At 31.8% G+C, this 23,441-nt stretch overlaps 1 protein-coding gene across 3 annotated transcripts in view; it reads left to right on the top strand.

Moving 5' to 3' along the window:
- Nucleotides 1–23,441, top strand: part of tim (timeless) — a 170,669-nt gene that overhangs the window by 50,601 nt on the left and 96,627 nt on the right. For all 3 annotated transcript variants that reach the window (XR_012755077.1, XM_075355573.1, XM_075355574.1), the window contains exons 2-3: nucleotides 2,198–2,299; nucleotides 22,175–22,269. Coding sequence is in view for 2 of the 3 variants with exons in the window: in XM_075355573.1 (XP_075211688.1) it covers nucleotides 2,203–2,299; nucleotides 22,175–22,269 (192 nt within the window). In the remaining variant the exon portion in view is untranslated. The remainder of the gene's footprint in view (nucleotides 1–2,197; nucleotides 2,300–22,174; nucleotides 22,270–23,441) is intronic.

Raw genomic sequence — 23,441 nt, 5'->3', positions numbered from 1 at the left:
CACGAAAGTGTAACCGCTTCATCGTTCTCTGAGCACTTCCATATGAAATACTGAAAGTGCGCTGCTAATCTCCTCATGCTTTTTGAAGGCGAACGCTGCATCACGTTGTTAACCTCAGCCGGTTTAACACCGGTCAAAATAGCCGGTCTCCCGATTCTCTTCTTGACTGCAACTGATCCGCATTCTCTAACCGGGCGATTAATCTCGTTACGGTCGAATTGTTAGACACTGCCACCAGATCCGGATGTTTCCCACGAAATTCGTCTGGAAAATGTGCATAAGAACGACTGGAAAATAAAGTTCAACGATGAAAACTCGTTACCCTTGGGAAAACGACAAGTTTATCGAGCAATAAACAAAGCTCTACTGCGATAGTCGTGTGATCAATACACATCACAATGACGTCTGGCTTTGTTGTTAATACCCATGGTGCTGTCTTGCGGTAGCCGATAGAAATTTTTCAACTATATTACTATCTATAGACACTTTAATTTTGATGTGCGCGACTTTCAGAGCTTTCTATAGGTAACTTCTAAAACATTACAATAGATATGGAAACATATGATGTAATAATGGTTATTAAATTCCACTGCTACAAGAATAGAGGATGAGATAACGGAAGCTGAATCCTTTTGTTTTTTGTCGAAGTTATCGGGCGTGTTTTATTTCCAGATAAACTTTCACCCTTGGTAAATCCCCGTATATTTTTAATGTAATAATATAATTTAATTAATGTAACGTATAATTTAATGTAATAAATGTTTTTCGGGTAGAAGAGTTTGATATTTTACGAAAATTAGTATTGTTTTGACTGCTGACGATATGTATTAATATTATTGTATGTTCAGAGGCGTAGTTTTTAATGTCAATTACAGTTCCAGTTCGAATTTAAAATGAAGTCATTTCAAATATAGAAAAAGGATTCCTTCCATTATCTATAAAAAATTTTGCTTCAGAATTTCCAACGACAAAGCTTCACCTAGAACTAATTTGGGCCTCCCCCTTCGAATGTAAGTGTAGCCCTGACGCTTGTACATGCTGAGTATGAGAGACGTTTAGATCCATGAAGCCACAACAATGCGACATCGTATAAATACGTATTCTCATGCGATCGTTCAGACCCCGAAGTCTCGAACCGGTGACGATGACAGTGTACCTTACAAGATCCAACCCCCGTTCTTTGCCGGAAGTCTATCGACGTCATTCGTACCACCGATGATGGGAACCTGATCTTTCGAAGTAAAATCCTTCAATAGAAATCTCATGAAGTTAAAAAGGGAAAGTTCTTACCGACGAATTTACGTGGTAATCTGGCCGCAAACGACGATGCCAAGTCTCTCTCATGGCTGTTGCCTTACAAAAGGACTTCACAGGACTTATTAGCACCTCGTCGTTTCTTTGATTTGACAACGATAATGTCAACGACATCAAGCGTTTCCTCTCCCGATTCGGAATCGGAATCGGAATCGACAGGAAATGTAGTCACTGCCAAAACTCACGAACTTGCGTCGGTTTGACAACCGATGGGATCTGCTACAACCGCGGATCACTCGGTTGCGGAAATTTTTTTGTCGGAGACGCTCCACACATCAACGTTGTTGGCAGCTTATAGTCGTGCGCCAAAGTTTCCTTTTATCCGATGTTGGGGGACCAAGAGTAAAACATCTCTCCCTTAGTCCAGAAATTTTCAAGTTTGAGCACAATATATTTAAAAATATATTCAAAATAACAAAAATTAAAAGTTAAATAATTTCTTAACATTAGCCACAAAAAAAAACAAAAAAAAACAGCTGACCGAAAAACATTAATATTCAAGTATAGGTAAAATAAAATAAAGTGAAAGAATTGAAATAGTACTAAATTAATTCTTTTAATTTGCAGATCCATTCAATTTTAACCAAAACAGGAGAACTACAGGGAAAGCTGGTCTTCAGTTAGAAACGGCTGAACTTTACATATCCAAAAATTGACTTTAGGGGTAGTAATAATTTTTAACTTTATCACTGGGAGGGGGAGATTTAATTTTAAGTTATTTGTAAAGATTTCATTGTCATTCACAGAAGTAGTGAATTTCTGTTTTTATTTCTTATTTTTCTTTTTTATTTAACTTTTTCTGCCATCTATTTTTTCAAAAATGTTCAGCTAAATTTTTCAGTTATTTGGTGTAATTTGAATATTATATTTGTTTGTATTACAGACAAGATGGAATGGATGGTTACCAATTCTCAGTTACATTCAACATTTTCTCTGTTGGGCTCCCGAGTAGGTGATACTTACCATGTCAGCGAGGGGTGTATGGGTTTGTATTTTTTTAAATTGTATTTTACAGTACTTTTAACATACAACTTAGATTATTGTTATTGTATTTTTTTTCCAGTTTAATTATGTTAATTCATTTGTGATATATACTGGACATCTGTTTATTAAAAATTTTATATATACAATCCCTTTATGTAAATTCTCCCTTTTTATAAATTAGGAGAATTTAAACCCTATTAGAGGTTAAAATTGACTTTAATAAAAAATATCCACTTTTCTTGGTCATAGACCTTTTTTTTAATTAAGTTTCATCTGTCAAGGAATTATGAACTTTTATAGAACATCTTAGCTTAAATTATATTTGTTACTCGTCACTACCATGAATTGTGACATGATTAAGCAGATTACTGATATATTTAGACTGCAGTACTAAATCCTACTATGCAGAGTATATTTATACACTGGTGAAATTATTAATAGATTATTTTCATTTTCATAGTTAGTATAATATATCTACCTATATACTAATATTTTTAAAGAAAAGTTTAATGTTGCACTGCGAAATGTACACATGCAGGATATTTTAAGGTAAAAGTTACAATTATGTAATTCTCAATTTTGAAAAATAGGAATCCCTTATGTTAAGATTTGTTGCACCAAGTTTATGAAGTCAAAGAGATTCAGATATAAACAAGAATTTCATAACTATAGTCTATATAATAAGTATTGTGAGTGACCTTCATATATTTCTCACTGTAATCTTTTAACGTTGTAGTTTATTGGTTCCAGTAGCAGGAAGCTTCTTGATCCTAAAAGATAAGTTTCTTAATTGAACATTGACCCATCCTTCCAAAACTTCAATGACCTCTTCATTTCAGTCAAGTTTCTTTCCTCCTAAAAATTCCTAAATGGTGCAAACAGATAATGTTCAATAGCAGTAAATTTGTGCTACAAATTCAGGAATTTAGGAAGTACATGTGTTTTCATAATAAGTGGCAATGTGAAGGCAAGCATGGTTCTGTAGATAACAAACAGAAGACTGGACATCTTTCATTCAGAAAAAATTTATGGTGTGACGCTATCTTTTAAAATCACATCTCAAAAATCCTTTAATTTGCCTTCACCCTTAAACTTTTAGTCATTCTTTTGAAAATTAAATTTTTAATTTATATGTTAACTGTTACAATTTTTAAACTGTTACTAAGCAGTAATAGTTTTTATGAGTTTACTTAAGAACAATAATCTCCTATTAATTTCAATAGAAATTGCTATTATTTTCCCACGTGATAACGTAAATTTGCCCTTTGTAAGGCAGATGAACATGAATGTTTCCCCTGCATATTTACTTGTTTCAACTCAGGGATGAAATAGTACAGCCTTGTTTCATCACCAGTCATTATAAAGTAAAACAACTTGTCTTTGTCCTTTTGTGCCATTAACCATTAACACCAATTAAGTTTAATTTGAGATTATTACTTACTATTTTTTTCTGCGATTCCAAAACATGTAGTTTTTTTGGGGACTTCCTGAGTAGTAATTAACTACTTTTCCCAAATAATTTTTTAAACTTTAGTCTGTCTTTCCTCATTTTCATTTTTTGTTGTTTGACAACATGTAATTCATTTTCAGATTCCACAACCGTTTATATCTTTACATCACTCATTCACCTTGGACTGAAATAGATATTTATCTACAAACTGATCTTTAGATATTTTATAAATTTAAGATCGAATGACTCTTTCATTTGTTAACAATTTAATAATATTCATTGCATAATGCATATATATATCTCCTGCCTGAAATGTTGATTTCAGTTGACATTGAAGAAGATAAGAGACTGCTGATGACAACTTCAGGCATACAGATATTAATACAATGAGTGTTGTTTATCTTTACTCACTGTAAAAACAAAGAATAAACATTAAAATTCCTGTTTATATTTGTACCTCTTTGGAATAATGTTAGCCTGCTGTTAGCCAGAATGTTCCTTTATACTACCGATGTAATTGAAATTTGCAGTAACCAAAAGGTCTCATGTGTATAATCAATAATAATATGAGTATGTATTAATTCATCTAATGGTTTCAGTATTGTGTTCAGCAGTGTGCTTTACATATGTTTTAAATTTATATGGATGTTTTTGCTTATAGAACAGTATTGTTATGTTGTGTATAAATAATTGATATCTCTTAGCCAATTGCATTTACATAGATTAGCTTTTGACCTGCATTATTACACATAAATATTTTAAATGGGGTTCCATTTTTAACTGAAAATTATCTGTTGTGATTATTTTAGGCTTAACAAAAAACAGGAGAACATAAGTTTTTACAGTATTTTTATATTATTTGTAACTTCATTAAAAATGAAACGATTAATAATAATAATACTAACCCAATTTCATAATAGTTTTGTATCATGTAAGCCACCGGTATTTACTTTAAAGTTAATTATAAAAAACTGTACGGATAATAAAAAAAATATTTAAGTACATTCTAAAAGCTGAAATGTATGTCACTTGTTTTTATATTACAGTTTATTCAAAAATAAAAGTTTAGCGTTTTATTAAATGTAAACTGAAATTAAATAATATTTAAATAAAAATACAATTCAGTCAGAAAGCAATTCAACTTAAGATAAATTTTGGAGTCTTCAGGTGGTAACTATATTTGAGGAAATCTTTATGATTGAGTTGGAAGTAAACAAAAAGATTTTAAGTAGCGGGTAAATTTTTTTGGTAGATAATTCATTATATATACGAGGTGCTACCGAAAAGTTCGGGGAATTTGAATTTTACACGCGAACCATTGCTGGTACGACCTGCTGCCGCTAGATGTGCTTAACAGTACTCTTTGTGAATCAGTGTTCCAACAGCTGTGATGGTCCAGCTCACCATGGTAATTACGCTATTTATATCCGCACAGTTTTTAAGCAAACTGGATCCTTCATTGTTTAACTTAAGTTACATACAGAAACAGATTTATGGTTAATTGTGAGTTTATCCGTTAATATTTTATCATATCAACTTAATTTTATCAACTTAAAATTTTACCATAGACTCTTTGTGATAAATTTCATACATACTTCAATTTATACCCTAACACATTCTAGGTTACTGATTATACATATTGTAAATGGATCAGAGTTTGTAGTCCGATTCAGGAACCAGTTATTAAAATGTGAATGACAGTTAAGTATACAAAAATTAAAAAAAAAAATTCTTGTTGGAATTTGCAAATACTGTGAATTTTTCATATGTACCAGTACAAACATGGGAAAAATATCAGTTGGTGGTGACAGAAAGGTAGAGTCTGGGTCTTTCATCTAGAGGTCCTGGGTTCAAATCCCAGTCAAGCATGGCATTTTTCATATGCTACAAAATTCCATTTCCATCTCTCATGCACTAGCTTCAAGCTTACGTGGTGAGATCATCAAGAAAAAATAACCAATTTTGTGATATTAGTTACTAAATAAATTTATATTATTTTTCATAAAACATTCCACATTCAAAAATTCCACATTTCATTGTGGAATTTGTGCATTGATAAGGGGGAATGGTTTCATTTCAGAACTTTTTCTTTTAGTTGTTCTAATTTTCATGATTATATATTCTTATTTTTTTCTATTTTAAATTATTTTTTTTTTACTGTGAGTTATATATTCTTACACTTTCTTTCAGATTTAAAAAAAATTCTCAAAAAGGGAAAATTACCTGATATGAAGAAAGTAAAAGGTGATTTGTGTCATATTTTTGAAATTATTCATACAGATAAATTATTTGAGTTCACTGAGAGTTTAAATAATTTATTGTATGCATTAGTATTAAAATATGAAAAAAGAAATTAATAGTGTTGTGAAAGTATGCGCCTTAATTAATTGATTAAACAACAAGACATTATATGTGTGCGTGTATATCACATGTGTATTAGCTCTGTGAATGATTTATTATTATTAATGATCATCTTCATCTTCATCATTATCATCATTGTTGATAACTTAGGTATCTTCTATCACCAGCATACCTGCAATAACTAAGGAACTCTGTGACATTAATTTGCTGTAGGGCCAAACTGGAGATATCAGGTTCTCAGATCTTAGATATTATTCAGTATTATGTAATTTACTTTTATCAGAATTATTTAGAAATATATTTATGTAACATTTTCATTGCATATTATCGCAATAAAGCATTTGTCAGAGAGTCTGAGTTAGGAATTTGGATGAAAAGAAACTTTTCATTTTACTTCTTTTTTTATGTGAATCTATTTTCTTTTAAGTATTTAAAATTTGTAACGATCTTTTCAAATACTAATGCATTCAGTAATCATCGGGTTTGTTTGCTTTTTGAACAAAGAACATTTAAGTTTCCAGGTCATATAGTTTTGAAATGTCTGCATCATTTTAAATAATAATTAGCTTCGCTTATGTGTAGTTAGTTTAGTGTTGAGATGTGTAGTTTTATTTATTCTCAGATTTAACTTACTAAGTTCTATGTGAAGACAATTACATCTATCTATTGACCAGAATTTGTCAGATCCTAATGGATTTATTGATATTTTCTTGATCCTTGTTACTCAATCTTATTTATTTAGTCATTATAATGTTATTCATTCATTTCATTACATCCACCAAATGGTAGATGTAATTTTCATATTCGACTTTAACAGCAGTTTTTCTATTGTAATTTGACAACAGTGTACACAGTGCTTTGATTATTGTGCGGTGAGGTAAAGTAATCTCTTTACAAGATAATTTGCCCATCGTATTTTACAACTGTAATTATATTGTTATTTGAAAAGAAAAGGAATTAGCCATAACTGTATAACTTTTTTCTTAATATATTTCTTCATGTTGTGTATGTTTTTTTTATTTATTTAGTCTCTTTCTGGAAAGTGCAAATTCACACCTGATTATAATTACTTTTACTTCTTTTTTTTATAATGAGAATTAATTTTTTAACATTTGTAAAATGTCACACCTGAACTGCTTTGAACCCAGAATATTGTGGATGAAAGATAAAAATGTTACCACTCTCCTACAGAAGTTAGATGAATTTGTAAATGTAACTGGTTCTACCAGTAACAGTGATATGACTTGGCAGCCTTTGAGTCAATAATTTAAATATTCTTATCTTCATGATTTGGTTTAAGAAATAAATTTTACAAAATTTCTTTTGAAAAATAACATTTTTCAGATTACTGTTTCACTGAAATTCTTTGTAAATTTGTCATGTAATTCATTTAATACTCTTTGCAGCATTCTCGCAAGAATTCATGTAACTTCTCTAGTTATGTTTGATTTTTTTTCACTTAACTGCAGAGGAAGAAATCATATGCTGAAATGTAAATACCTGAGTGTTTACATAATGTTCTTATATTGGAAAATAATATGGTTAGGAAGCAAATCTGACAAAACCAACGCTGATAGCTTTCACTTTAAGTAGGTGACAGATAAGTTCATTGACTAAAAATGTCAAAATGTACACTGTTACCTTCATGTACCTATCACCATTTGCATTTCAGTGAGACAGCCATGGGCTATTCTTAATTTAAAAAAAAATAACATCTAGTATTGTAAGGAATAGGTCACCCACCACATGGCTCTTTGAAAGTATGAAATGATCTCTTATGAAATGCTCTGGGGTTTGTGGGAGATTGATTAGCGATGCAATTTTTTTTATTAGAAAAAGCTGATTAAGTAAAATATGCTTCATCATTCATGTAATAAAGTTCTTGACCAGTTTTTGTTTTACATTAATCAGTGGTTAAGATGTTTGGCAAAAATTAGTCCATTTTTCATAGTCTCTAATGAATTCAGTTAGCCTGTAGAGTTGAAGTAAATAACTACAAGTACGAGTATTGAGGCGACCGATTCACAAGCATCTCCTGTAAATCCTGATGTTCTTTTTTTCTGTTTAGCCTCTTGGAATCACCATCAGGTATTATTTCAGGGGATGATATGTATGAGTGTAAGTGAAATGTAGTCTTTTGCAGTCTCAGGTCGACCATTTCTGAGATGTGTGGTTAATTGAAATCCAGTCACCAAAGAACACCGTTATCCATGATATAGTATTCAAATCCATATAAAAAAGTAACTGTCTGTACTAGGACTCGAACGCTGGAACTCTCCACTTCGAAATCAGCTGATTTGCGAAGATGCGTTCACAACTAGATCAACCCGGTGGGTTTGTATATCCTGATGGATATAAAAGAAACTACACGACGTTAATATTCAGTAACCACACGATATTATATTTTCCAGAAATTATACGAGGTGTGTGAGGAAAGTAATGAGATTGGTAACACTGCGAGCGATCTGGCAACGCTGTGTCTACCGGTCTTTGCTAGACCGGTTTGTTCATCCCTTCCACTTGCACAGTACGAGTTTCAACTTCGTTCAGCCAACACATTATTTTTGACAGCGCCATCAGTGAAGTTGTGTTTTTGTTGTGTGTTACGAAAATGGAGCATCGGAATTTAGAGCAACGTTGTGCAATCAAGTTTTGTGTTAAACTTGGGGAATCTGCGAGTGTGACCGTTGAAAAGTTGAAACAGGCCTATGGGGAACATTGCTTATCAAGAGCACAAGTTTTCCGCTGGCACAAATCATTTTAGGAAGGCCGAGAACACGTTGAAGATCAACTTCGCTCAGGGAGACATTCAACTTCAAAATCTGACGAAAACGTTGAGCGTGTGAGGGTTTTTGTGAGATCAGACCGTCGTTTAACAATAAAGATGATGAGTGAACAGTTAAATTTAAACACTTTCACCGTACATCAAATTTTGACAGACGATTTGGACATGCGAAAGGTTTGTGCGAAATTGTTGCCGTAAAAGCTCACAACAGAACAGAAGGACAATCGAAGAAACGTGGGTGTTGATCTTCTTGAGAGGATTGATAATGACAAAGAATTCTTCAGTCGTGTGATCACAGGTGATGTATCCTGGATATTTGAGTACGATCCTGAAACAAAGCGGCAAAGTGAAGAATGGCACACTCCGTCATCTCCTCGACCGAAAAAAGTCGAATGAGCAAATCAAAGATCAAATTCGTGCTGATTTGCTTTTTTGACAGTAGGGATATCGTGCATAAAGAATTTGTTCCTCCAGGACAAACTGTCAACCAAGTGTTTTACAAAGGTGTCCTTGAAAGGCTCACGAAAAGAGTGATTCGCGTAGACCAGACATTGCAGACAAGTGGATGCTTCATCATGACAATGCCCCGTGTCACACGGCCAGTTCCATCAAGGAATTTTTTACCTCAGAACGCATTCCTACGGTTCCTCAACCCCCTTATTCACTTGATTTGAGTCCTTGTGACTTTTTATTTTTCCCGAAATTGAAACATTTCTTAAAAGGACGTCATTTTGGAACTCTGGAGAACATTAAAAAGACTGTGACCGACCAATTAAAAGCCCTACCAGTTGAAGCCTTCCAGCGCTGCTGCCAGGAGTGGGAACGACTCCGCCGGTGTACAGCTTCCCAAGGGAACTACTTTGAAGGGGATAATATTGTTGTTTGAAAAAAATAAAAATTTTGCTAAGTGAAAAGTCAGTCTCATTACTTTTCTCACACACCTCGTACACATATTTTAAATTTAAATAAATTAAAACGCGTTAAATGATCAATAAATATTTCTTATTTTGTTCGCCACATCTGACGACCCGTGAGTATTTTATTCATTAAAATTGTTTATTTTTACGTAGTTCCTTGAGTTTTAAAAGTCTTTTAAGAGTAATGAAATTGTCAATTGACCACTAATAGTAAAAATTCACTAATATTTTAGATTAAATTTCTACGATAATAAATAATAAATTCAATTCAGATTTCGTCATCTGATTGTGAGAAATCCGTAGTGCTGTCAGTATTAAGAGATACAATGAGTGGCCCTAGTTTGTTTTCTGTTATATTATCCAATTCCCAGTAACTTGGTTCAACAGTATCCGGTTTTATATAGCTTTTCCATTCCTGGTGGCCCGTTTTATCGATGGCCATTAAGTGAACATTTTTAACATCAAATTTTAAAATATAGTATTTCCTGATGCTACGTAAGTTTTGATTTGTCCTCAAATTAACTCGGATAGATCGAGTTGTTAATGGTAGGAAGGTAATCGAACCACGGTTTTACCACCGTATCTTGCTAACTCATCAGTTTTATACGCATTAAAATTACTTTTAATAGGCGAAACCCTTTGCAATAATTAGATCTTAAGTTTCCTGTTCAAAAATCGCTGCTTTTGAACTAAGCCACATTTTGATATCATTCTTTTTCCAAGACACGCCTGGAATTATTTCCTTTTTACATGAATGATAAGGGGCGTTGTCTAAGACAATAATCGAATTATCTTCCAGAAGAGGTATCACATCGCTAAACCGTTTCTCGTTAACCGTTAAACATTTAATTTAAACGTTAAACGTTTAACATCGTTAAACCGTTCATTTCGTTACGATAGTCTCCTGTAGATTTAGATTCAAAAATCCAGAGACCACCATTGACAAATCCGGTATCACTGCCGATATGCGTAATTATGATACGCCTACCTTTACCTGATGGAGCCTTATTACCGGTTGATAAGCCACACAAAAACAATTCTGATAAATTCTCAGCTTTTTCTTTCCAAACGAAATTTTTCGTGTGGGCTTCGTTGACACATGTATCTCCATAATACGAGTATATTCTACGCCCTCTTGTCTCACTTTCTTTATTTCAATAAGGTAATATTCGCTATATAATGGTATCATCCCTGTCAATTAAAGCTCTTTCCCGGCCTCGTTTTTCGTATTTAAAATTCATACTTTTTAACAATTTATAAAAAGTTTTTCTTAGGGATTCTGGTAGATCATTATCGCCATTTACAATTCGTAACACTTTGTCTGTTGTAGGCAGTTTCTTTCCAAAATAAAATTCGTGTACTTTCTTACGAATCGCGTTTTTATCGAAATCATAATCTTTTTCTTCGATTGACCTGCGGGTTTTTTTTCTTGATTTATACTCGCTAATCACGAAGACTACTCTTTGGCTACAGTTCGTTATTGTATGAAGAAAAAGAATCACATAAATCAAAAATCCCTTTCGTCATGCCAGATGGCGGAAGTAGATTTCACCGAAGCTAAATAGGGGGACAAAAAGACTTTTACCTTAAAGTTAAAAAAGACTTCAAATTTACTCAATACGACAACAGTCGCATGTTTACCATACAACAAGGCCCCGTCTTCTTACAATTCCAGCAACATTCTGGTCATCCCTTCCGGAAGGGTTGGTCATATCAAAAATTGTTTCAGACAAAATTTTTATGTAATGTTTAGAGAACTAACGACCACTTTAAACCGATACGATAATCTTCCAATTGAGGGAGGTATAATTTTTTTTGTCTTCGAAACCCCATTTTTTCCACCCCCTGGATCAATGGTTGGTGATATAAAAAACTTTACTTTACAAGTTTTAAGCTCTTATCCAAAGAATGGTAGAAAGAATTTTAACGAATTCGATATTTTACTTAATAAGAAAGTCATAGCGATATTTTTTTTCGAAAAAGTCACCCCATTTCCACCGCCATCCTCCGATTTTGACCATTAACAAACAGTACCGAGATTTTGGATCATTATATTTTATATATCAATTTGAAAGTGGTTGTCGCAAAATTACGGCAGTTATCGTGTCCACAAGAAAGTATATATATACAAACTTTTGAACTGACGGTGGTTTTGGGGTCTAGGGGATGTGAAACGCGAAGATATGTCGAAATTTTCCGGAATTCTAATCATGGTACCCTTACAATAGGCAGTCCTATGCGAGAACTACCGCATGAAAATAAACAAGAACAAAACGAAAGTAATGAAATGTAGTAGAAATAACAAAGATGGACCACAAAATTTGAAAATAAGTGGAGAAAGTTTATGGAGGTAGTAGAATTTTGTTATTTGGGAAGTAGAATTACTAAAGATGGACGAAGCAGGAGCGATATAAAATGCCGAATAGCACAAGCGAAACGAGCCTTCAGTCAGAAATATAATTTGTTTACATCAAAAATTAATTTAAATGTCAGGAAAAGATTTTTGAAAGTATATGTTTGAAGCTTTATATGGAAGTGAAACTTGGACGATCGGAGTACCTGACAAGAAAAGATATAAACTTTTGAAATGTGGTGCTACAGGAAAATGTTAAAAATCAGATGGGTGGATAAAGTGACAAATGAAAAGGTATTGCGGCAAATCGATGAAGAAATTGGAAAAATATAGTTAAAAGAAGAGAGGCCACATATTAAGGCATCCTGGAATATTCGCTTTAATATTGGAGGGACAGATAGAAGGAAAAATTGTGCAGGCAGGCAACGTTTGAAATATGTAAAACAAATTGTTAGAGATGTAGGATGTAGGGAGTATACCGAAATGAAACGACTGGCACTAGATAGGGAATCTTGGAGAGCTGCATCAACCAATTAAATGACTGAAGACAAAAAAAAAATGAAAGAGAGCAAAAGAGAGTTGAATTATTGTGAATCACCGGCAGTTTTTTCTCCTACCCCTCATCCTCTTTTTCTTTTTCCTGTTTAGCCTCCGGTAATTACCGTTTAGATAATACTTCAGAGGATGATATGTATGAGTGTAAATGAAGTGTAGTCTTGTATACTCTCAGGTCGACCATTCCTGAGATGTGGTTAATTGAATGAAAAAAAAAAATGTTACTAAGACTTGAATGCTGGATTTCTCAGACTTGCAAATCAACCAATTTTTCGGAAGACGCGTTCACCACTAGACCAACCCAGCGGGTAAATCTTGTGGTGTTTGCTACTACATATTATACTATACACTCATATATGCGAATATATATTCTCGCATTATGCCTTTTTCTCTTTCTTATATATTATTAATAAATTTAGTGGATGTTTTTAATTTATAGTTATATTAATAATAATAATACAATTTAGTAAGTTAACTATAAGTAAATTATTCGGAATTGTAAATGTAAAAAAATTATTTTTATTCTTTTGAATATCCCGAATGGCGTATAAAATATATGCTTTATCTACCGCGTTGTGTGTACTATATATATATATATTTGTAGAAGTATAATTTATTACCTTCTTTTTAGAATGTACTAATACACTGTATTGCCTGTATTTAGAATTTTAGAATGTACAATATACATAGTGCTGGTCTTTGTTAGTTCTCTTAAAATGCAAGAGATGACGTTGATTGATGTGAGATTATTTGAATAGAATTAAAAATTATTAAGTAGGTATTTATTTAATTAAAATAAATTAGTACTGCTAAAAATAAATAGTTTATCAATTCAACTTAATTTTTAATTGTTAAAAATTATTTCATCTCTAAATTATATCTAACACCAACAATTTAAAAAAAAACCTACATTAAACTATTTTAAAGTACGCGATCACATATCAGCTCCATCTGTTTTGTTTTGTGAGAACTAACACATTTATAATATATTTAGCTCTGTCGTCTCGTGATAATTTTGATTACGAGTCAGCTCTTTTTTTCCCCAATAAAAAAGATTTATACCCATTTTACCGCTAAAAATTCGGAATTAAAAAAAAAACTTTCTTAGTTTGCAGTTAGACTGTAAGAAAAATTTTTAACAGAAATTTTCAGTAGTTTTAGTTTGGCGTTGATTATGTATAATTCATGATATGTTGTCTTCAATTTCAATAATGAGAAATGCAGCACCGTAACGGATTATTTGTTATTTACACGGTTTAATAAATAATTTTTCATTTTTCGATAACATTTCCGAGTAACCGTTATCTGTTAAAATCGAGACTTTACCTGATGCATGCAAAAGTTATCCTTCAATCTCCTAACAAATACCCTGTTCGAATCTTGAAAATTAGACAATTATTTACAGAGATTTTATGAAAGCACCCCATTGCACCTCCCTCTGGACAAAATGGAGCCAATTCGTAGGTGGTGAAAATCAGTTTTCCAATTTTTTAGGACCCGGTAAACTTCCTAGAACCCACCGGGTTGATCTATTGGTGAACGCGTCTTCCCAAATCAGCTGATTTTGAAATCGACAGTTTCAGCGTTCAAGCCCTACTAGTCGGTTACTTTTAATCTGATTTGAGTAAAAGATCGTGGATACCGGTCTTCTTTAATGGTTGGGTTTCAATTACCCACACATCTCACGAATGGTCGGACTGAGACTGTATAAGACTACACTTCATACATATCATCCTCTGAAGTAATATCTGAACGGTAATTCCCAGAGGCAAATCAGGAAAAAGAAGAAGCTAAGAAGGAAGTAAACTTCCTAGGATAAAAAGTTCTAAAGTATCTATAATTTAAACTCTTAAAAACTGAATTTCTTTGATTAGTTACAGCTAATAACCCAAAAACGGTTAAACAAGGCCGTTTTTTGCAAAGCCAATATTTATTGTAAAAATAACTTTTTTGCTATTAGATGGATTTCATAAGAAAGCTACCTATGTAACGTATATCATGATTCGACTTCCGGAAAATTTCGATATATATGCGCGTTTCACATCTCCCAGACCCCCAAACCATCGTCAGGTCAAATTAATATATATTTCACTTTCTTGTGGACATGATAACTGCTGCAATTTTGCACCAATCACTTTCAAATTGAAGCATAAAATATAACGACCTAAAATCTTAGTCGAGTTCGTGAATGGGCAAAATCGGACCATGGGAGTTGAAATTGTGAGGGGGGGCTTTGTCGAAAAAACAAAATATCACGATAACTTTCTTATTAAGTCAAATATCGAATTCATTTAAAGTTCCTACTATTCTTTGGATAAGGGCCTAAAACTTGTAAAGTAAAGTTTTTTATATCACCAACCATTGGTCCAGGGGGTGGAAAAAATGGGGTTTTGAAGACAAAAAAATATACCTCCCTCGATTGGAAGATTATCGAATCGGTTTAAAGTGGTCCTTAATTCTCGAAATGTTACCTAAAACTTTTATCTGAAGAATTTTTTGATATGACCAACCCTTACGATAAGGGATGACCAAAAAAATATTGCTGGAATTGTAAGAAGGGGGCTTGTCATATGTTAAACATGCAAACATTATCATATTGATTAAATTTGAAGTTTTTCTTAACTTTAAGGTGGAAATCTTATTTAAAATGTAGATAATAGAAATAAATTGAAAGCTTAAAGAAAATAAAAAGATGTTTTGAGATGAATGAAGAAAATAATAAACGACGAGAATCGAACAAAAAATATAATTTCGTTGTTTTTTCACAAAATGACGTAGCTTTCACTGAAATTACATTTATTCTTTCGAGTAATTTATAAAATTATTTCTTTGTTTTGTGATTGACTAAAAATACATCCTGTATCACTCAAGTCCTTCAAAAAAGGACTGTGGTTCATAATCAAAAGTGTTGATTCATACACAAATGCATTCCTGAAATACTTAAAGAAATTATAAAGTAATTTCTGTATATATATAGATAGATAGATAGAGAGAGAGAGAGTGATTCTGGAGGAAGGAAAAATACCATGGAAACTGATTCTGGAGCTTGAAATAAGGAACAATGTTCATACAAAATTAATATACTGGCTTCTAGGTCGGCTGGTCTTAGCTTTAATCCCTGTCAACGGTTCGATATTTATTCACCAATCATTTTAAACATATTATCTTACTTAATAAAATATAAGTCACTTATTGGTGAGCCACGGCTCAACCAATTGATATTTTTATTAATTTTATATTATGTTTGTCACCCATTGACAAGCAGAATGATACCAGTCCTGACAAGCTGTCGATTGCCAATGGATGACTAGCGAAAGAACAACACCATGGCTCAGCCGTGCATTGGCGACACGCTTTGATATAAGATTCGGCTTATCTTAATTGCGTGCAATGCATGACTTTTTATCTTTCGCTAGTCACCCGTTGACAAGCAACAGCTTGTCAGGGTGCACCACTGGAAACATCCTGCTTGTCACCCAATGGCGGCCTCGTCTCAGCGAGACGAGGATCAATGAGCCCAGTGTCTCAACTGGTGCTCAGCCACCCATTGGCATGCCATGGTTCCATGGCACAAACCACCCAGTGACAAGTCTGCAGGTGAACAGTACATCTTTACATGTCCTCTGCTTTCAAACTACTAAAATATATATGAATGTTGTTTTATTCACATGTTTTGAACTGTTGATATGAAACAGAATTGTAACTTGTAATTGTAATTGATATGAATTTTATTGTAACTTTAATTTTAATTTTATATTTCCACCTTCTTTCCAAAAAAAAAGATTTTAAATACATTACCGCACATTACATTACCATACATTAACTTTAAATAACATTAGAGTAAATAAATAATTACAGAAACACAAATGAGTAATCATATGAAAAGGTCAAGGGGTTTAATAGAACTGAAAGAACCCACCAGGTTCGTTCCAGTGGTGAACGTGTCTTCGCAAATCAGCTGATATTGCAGTTGAGAGTTTCAACGTTCAAATCCTAGTAAAGGCAGTAACTTTTATACAGATTTGAATACTAGATCCTAGATACCGGTGTTCTTTAGTGGTTGGGTTTCAATTAACCACGCATCTCAGAAATGGTCGACCTGAGACTGTATAAGACTACACTTCACGTACACTCATACATATCATCCTCTGAAGTAACCTGACGGTGATTTCCAGAGGCTAAAGAGGAAAAAAAAATTGAACTGAAAGATGTAATATTATAAATTTATAATTTGATTGCATGAGTACTAAGTAACTAATTAATTATATGGTGATGACTAATATGAGTAATGATTATTTTCTTGTATATAGGTACAGCTGCGTTGTGAATCTGTAATAATACAAAGAACATGACGAAATCACTAACACAAACGCAACGTTTGTTTATTCTTCACTTTATAAGCTAACTGAAAACTGTATAGGCGTAGTAATACATTCATTATTAATTTGAATTTTTTGAGGTGGAAGTGTAAATTTTATGTAAAAGCCGCTGGACATTATTTTTCTCCCATTCTGAGATATAAATCATTTTTATTATAAATTTTACATAAAGCTGTCAACTTATAAATTAGATTATTCATTGCATCCCTTTTTTGGAGTGCCACTCATTTGAATGTTTTCATGTATTCATTTTTCTCCATTCTTTTCTGTTCTATGCTGATATTTAAACTTCAACTTAATATATAATATATTTATATAACTTAATATGGACAGACTGTCTAATAAACATCGTTATACAGTGATGGATATCACAAGTGAACATCATTACTCTTAAACAGTTAGAATGGCCATTTTTCTTGTTGCACTGTTTAGACATCATTAAACGCAGAAACTATTCAGTATTATTTATTATAGCTATTATGTATTATAATAATAGCTATATTTATTCTACAGGGTGATTTTTTAGTCCTGTTACCCAATTTTAAATGTAATTTAAGAAAGGGAAATTTAGGTGGAATAAAAAAATGTATTTGTTACTTATAAAAGAGATTTAATAAAAAGCGATTACTTACATAATTGTTAAAGAATATGCTCAAAATGCCCACCCCTTGCGGTTATACACGCACGGACTCTTTTCAGCATATTAGCAGAAACCTTTTTAAGAGTTGCATTGGAAATATTCGCGATTAAGTCTGTAATATTGACTTTAAGTTCATCAATAGTGTGAGGATTGTTTTTGAAGGCCTCGGACTTAATATAGCCCTACAAAAAGCAGTCAGGAGATGTAAGGTCTGAGGACCTTGGAGGCCATAAGCCCTTGCTTATTATTCGATCATCAAAGAACTCTTGCAGAAAATCCACGGTTTCTCGAGACGTGTGGCATGTAGCGCCGTCTTGCTGAAATCAGCAATACCGTTCTTGAGGTTCCAGGAGGGACACAAATTGGCGCAAAATATTCCTGTATACTTCACCATTTACTGTCTGTTCGAAGAATATGGGTCCGACTATACGATGACGAGATATCGCACACCACACACCAATTTTTTCAGGGTACAAAGATTTATCTTGTAAAGCGTTAGGAATCCAACCGCCCAAACTCGACAGTTTTGACTGTTCACATAACCATCGAGATGGATCCAAGCTTCATCACTAAAGAATACTGTGTTTAAAAATTCGATTCCGTTACCATTTATGAGAGACCTAAACCAACGGCAATATTGCAATCACTTGTTTAAATCTGGAGGCTGAAGCTGTTGGACTAATCGTACGCGATACGGATACAATTAAAATTGCTAAAATTTTTAGCAGCTTTCTGAACAGTCGAATATGAGAAACCGACTTGCGTGGAAAGTTTTAGTAAACTTTTCCGTGGAGAATTGAGCAATCTTGTTTTCACATTCTCTGAAACGTCATCTGTCAAGCGAGTCGGTCGACCGCTACGTTTTCTGTCGCAAACACTACCTGTCTCTCGAAATCGGTTTGCTAGCCTAGAAATTGACATTTTTTCTGGCGGAGGCACACCAACAAATTTAATTTGAAATGATTCTTTTACACACGCGTACGATTTCGTAACAAAATATTGTTCAAGAATGAAAACTCGTTGTTCTATGGTAAAAGACATTCTGTTCGTAATACGACTGGAAACGGCACAAAGGTTTACACAGCTCAAGGAGAATCAACTCACACCGCCGTATCTATACCGGTTGAGTAGCGCTACCAACTTTGTGTCACAAAACAAAATTTCCCTTTCTTAGAAAAATAATTACCAGACATTAACACTTGGGTAACAGGACTATAAAAAATCACTCTAAAAAATCATAAATCACTCTGTATAAATTTATATTTATTGTAATAATAGTATTATTTATTATAGCTTTTACAGTTGAAATTTTACCCTTGCTTTCCATTATTTCAGGATGCAATATTTTGTGGTGTTTGAAATATAATGGAATCATTGGGTTGTAAAGAAAACAGATTATTGTCTTGTCTAGGAATGAATAGTAGTTTTCTGTGCTCGTTGAATTCCTAGCTAAGACTTTCTGACATATGTTCTATATGGTTTATGATTATGAACTAATAAACTATTTTTAATCGACTGTTTCCACTATTTTCTATTATAAAACAAGTGGTGATATTGTTATTTTTATCTTTGTTGAACTTTTGAAGTGTAATATTACTGCCTTAATAGTTTTAAAACTATTTTGGCATCTGCCATTGTTAAATAGATTTCTGTTTTTAAAGAGTACATAATGCATTAGATTATTTGATTATTTTCTACCTGTACAGTAAAGTATCAGTAATTTGAACATCAAGTGTTGGAACACTCAAATATGCAAAAGTGGTAAACAAAAATAAAAAATTGTTGAGCTATATAATTTTCTACATTAACATTATTTGACTACGGTTTTGTTTCTTACAGTATATCACTAAAGATAGACAGATATATCGACTCCAGCGCCTCTTAGCAGCTCCAAACTAATTCAGAAACTTTCGCGGACATGCACACAACTCGCCAAACGCATCCGGGTCAAACAAACATACATTCATTTATATATATATATATATATATATATAAATATTCCAATTTTTAAATTATTATTACTCATTACAGTACTTTCGCCATGATCCTCTTTTTTTTAATTTTTTTAATTCCAAATCTGTATAGTACGTACAGTTTACTAACACTCTGCTGTTTTGTGTTTTATGTACTCTATGCAGTATTTGATTTTTTTTTGTTGCAAAATTAAATTGAATTACATTTATATTAATTTTTATTTTTTTATTGCATTTCTCTCTTTTGGAATTTGCTTTTATTTACTATCAGTTTTCAATGGGAGTTTTTAATTAAGATAATAAAAGAAAAGTTTAATGAAAATTAAGATTTGAGTCTTTTCAAGTAAGTGTTTGTTTCTAGTTTTGTTTTTTTGAAACTGGAATTAATTATAATTTTTAATTCACAAATTAGATTATTTGTTATATTCATTAATTCATTCATTACATTTAATGTAGTCTCTTTTTCAGTGTAACTATCTATTGATCTGATGTTTTAGATTACATTCAAGTTACATAATGTATTATTTAACAGGTTTTAAACTGCTGTTACTGGAGGGGATTCGACTATATTGTATTACAAAGTAAAACCTAAATGCTCATGAAATCTATATATATATATATATATATATATATATATAGAGAGAGAGAGAGAGAGAGAGAGAGTTCATGAGCATTTATGTTTTATATATATATATATATATATATATATATATATATATATATATATATATATATATATATATATATAAAATTTGATGTTATTCCATCTAATATGTATGATAAAATCTATTTGAAATTTATTTCTTTACTTTTTTTACAGGCTATAATTTGATTATTTTTGTTTTCGTTTTTTTTTATTAATTTACTCCTAATGTATTTGTAATACTAATAATATGCTGCTAATATATTTTATTTAAGAAATCATTAAAATCATGCAAGTTATGTATTCAGTTCCTGCCTTTTTTCATTTCAAATATTGTTATTATTTTTAAATTTGTTTAGTCACTGACCGATTTTGGCCTTTTACCTATTTCAGGATTCATGATTAATTTGGAATAAATATTTTATTATTTTTTTCAGCTGTTTTGCTTTTATTCTTTAAGTTTCTAAAATCATTATTCTATTCCATTCTATTTTACTGAACATTCATCTTAAAAATAATCCCTTTCAGCACGCCGGAAGGCAGGAAAGATTTCACCAGTGCTAAGGAGGAGTTAAAAAATATTTCCACCTTAAAATTAAGAAAAAATTTTAATTTACTCAATACAACAATGGTTGCATGTGAAAAAGAGTTTCATATGTTTAGCATATGACAAGCCCCATCTTCTTAAAAGTCCAGCAACATTTTGGTCATCCTTGCCGTAAAGGTTGGTCATATCAAAAATTGTGTAAGACAAAAGTTTTAGGTAATGTTTATAGGACTAACGACTACTTTAAACCGATTCGATACTGTGCCTATTAAGGGAGGTATATATGATTCTTTTTTGTCTTCAAACCCCAATTTTTTCAACCCGCTGGGCCAACCGTTGATGATGTCAAAAAAGTTTACTTAGATAAGTTTTAGGCCCTTATCCAAAGAATAGTAGGAACTCTAAAGGAATTCAATATTTTACTTAATAAGAAAGTTATAGTGATATTTTCTGTTTTTTTTGTTTTGGTCATCCCTAAAAAATTGTTTTCGACAAAAAGTTTTAGGTAATGTTTACAGGAGTATGACCACTTTAAACTGATTCGATACTGTGCCTATTAAGGGAGGTATGTATGATTCTTTTTTGTCTTCAAAACCCAATTTTTTCAACCCGCTGGGCCAACCGTTGATGATGTCAGAAAATTTTACTTAATAAGAAAGTTAAAGCAATATTTTGTTTTTTCGAAAAAGCCCCCCCGCCCACGCATTTTCACCTCCATGGTTTGATTTTGGCTATTAACGAACTCGACTGAGGTTTTGGGATGAGTTATTTTTAGGGTATAATTTGAAAGTGACTGGGGCAAAATTACGGCAGTTATCATGTCCACAAGAAAGTGAAATATGTTTGCAGATATATATATATATATAATGTATATATAAACTTTTGAGCCGATGGTGGTTTTGGGGTCTGGGGGATGTGAAACGTGAAGATTTGTCAAAATTTTACAGAAGTTGAATACCCATTACAATATGTAGCTTTCTTATGAAATGTATTTTAATTGTTAATGCTAAACTTGAAAATTTTATTAACTTATTTTGAATTATTCTAAACATAGTTTATAAAATAAACAGATTATCTTATTGATACTAAAAAGAAAATTAATCTTAAATTAGGCAGAAAAATTATGAAGCTCCTAAAATTGATGAAAGAGTATCTTTCCTTTCCATGTAGAAAGTTCTGATATATATTTAAAATTTTTGTAGCTTAGATATCAATAAATGAAATATATTTTAATCGAAAAGTCTGATTATAGTTGTATATTTTTTTATTTCAGATAATTTGCAAGAGATCCTGAATAAATTAATTAATGAAGATCGTGTACAACGTCCATACAGAAGAGCTATTGGATTTTCTCAAGTTATAAAAAAGGTAAATTATTGTTATAATCCAGTCATTTTTCTCATATTTATGTTTTACTTACTTAATAATTTCTGAATAGTAAACTCATTACCAATCACCCGTAACAAAATTAGTTATTAATGAAATAAATTTGTACAAAGACATGTTATAGCAATAATATATTGAGGTAATAAAGTCTGTAGAAACACTCTTAAAAATGAACAGAAGATTACTAAAGTAGAGTAGAAGGTTGCCAGCCTATTTAGTGACCATATTAGATTGAAAGGGGCAGATTTCAGCCCAAACACTTTAGCCTAAAAATTTTTTGTGTATCTGCTATTTACTTTGTAGTGAAGCTGGACATCTTGAAAAAGATGTAGAGTCTGACTTATGAGTCCTGGGATGAGATGAGTGTATGCAATAAATTTGCAAATCTTATCTAGTAGTACATTTCCTAAAAATGAGACTAAGGTTTATGTCAAGCAGGTCTAAAAATCAGGAGAAAGCATGAATTTTCTTGATAACTCATGCCTGGGTATTTGGTCATCTGCTGTTAGAATGATGAACAACTATCATAATCTGTACTAAGTTGCTAATTTCATACTTTGGAGACATAGCTGGACATGTAGAATCCATTTAAATAATATAATTTTTTTTGTTTGTATGAATTCAGTTCTCGTAGATATGTTTTTGGGAAATTCTGTACTAGTAATACATAACACTTGGATAAAAAAGAAAGTCATTGTTTATTTATTTCCTTTTTTCTTTGTATTTATTACTTTTTTATGCTTGGCTATAATTTACTATTATATTATTATAAGTTTCTAATTTCTAACTTAGTTTCTAAGTTTCTAAGTTTCTAATTTCATACTTTGGAGACATAGCTGGACATGTAGAATCCATTTAAATAATATAATTTTTTTTGTTTGTATAATTCAGTTCTCGTAGATATGTTTTTGGGAAATTCTGTACTAGTAATACATAACACTTGGATAAAAAAGAAAGTCATTGTTTATTTATTTCCTTTTTTCTTTGTATTTATTACTTTTTTATGCTTGGCTATAATTTACTATTATATTATTATAGTATGATTGTAAATTTAGTACACTTTCTTATATATAAATTATAATAAAATTGTAGTTTATTTTTTGAGTTAAATAATTTATATAATTTGATTTTTGTTAATATTTATTTTTAAAAAT

This window comes from Lycorma delicatula, chromosome 2 (assembly GCF_047948215.1).
Source record: "Lycorma delicatula isolate Av1 chromosome 2, ASM4794821v1, whole genome shotgun sequence".
Classification (NCBI taxonomy): domain Eukaryota; kingdom Metazoa; phylum Arthropoda; class Insecta; order Hemiptera; family Fulgoridae; genus Lycorma; species Lycorma delicatula.
This window is presented reverse-complemented; position numbering and strand designations above follow the sequence as displayed.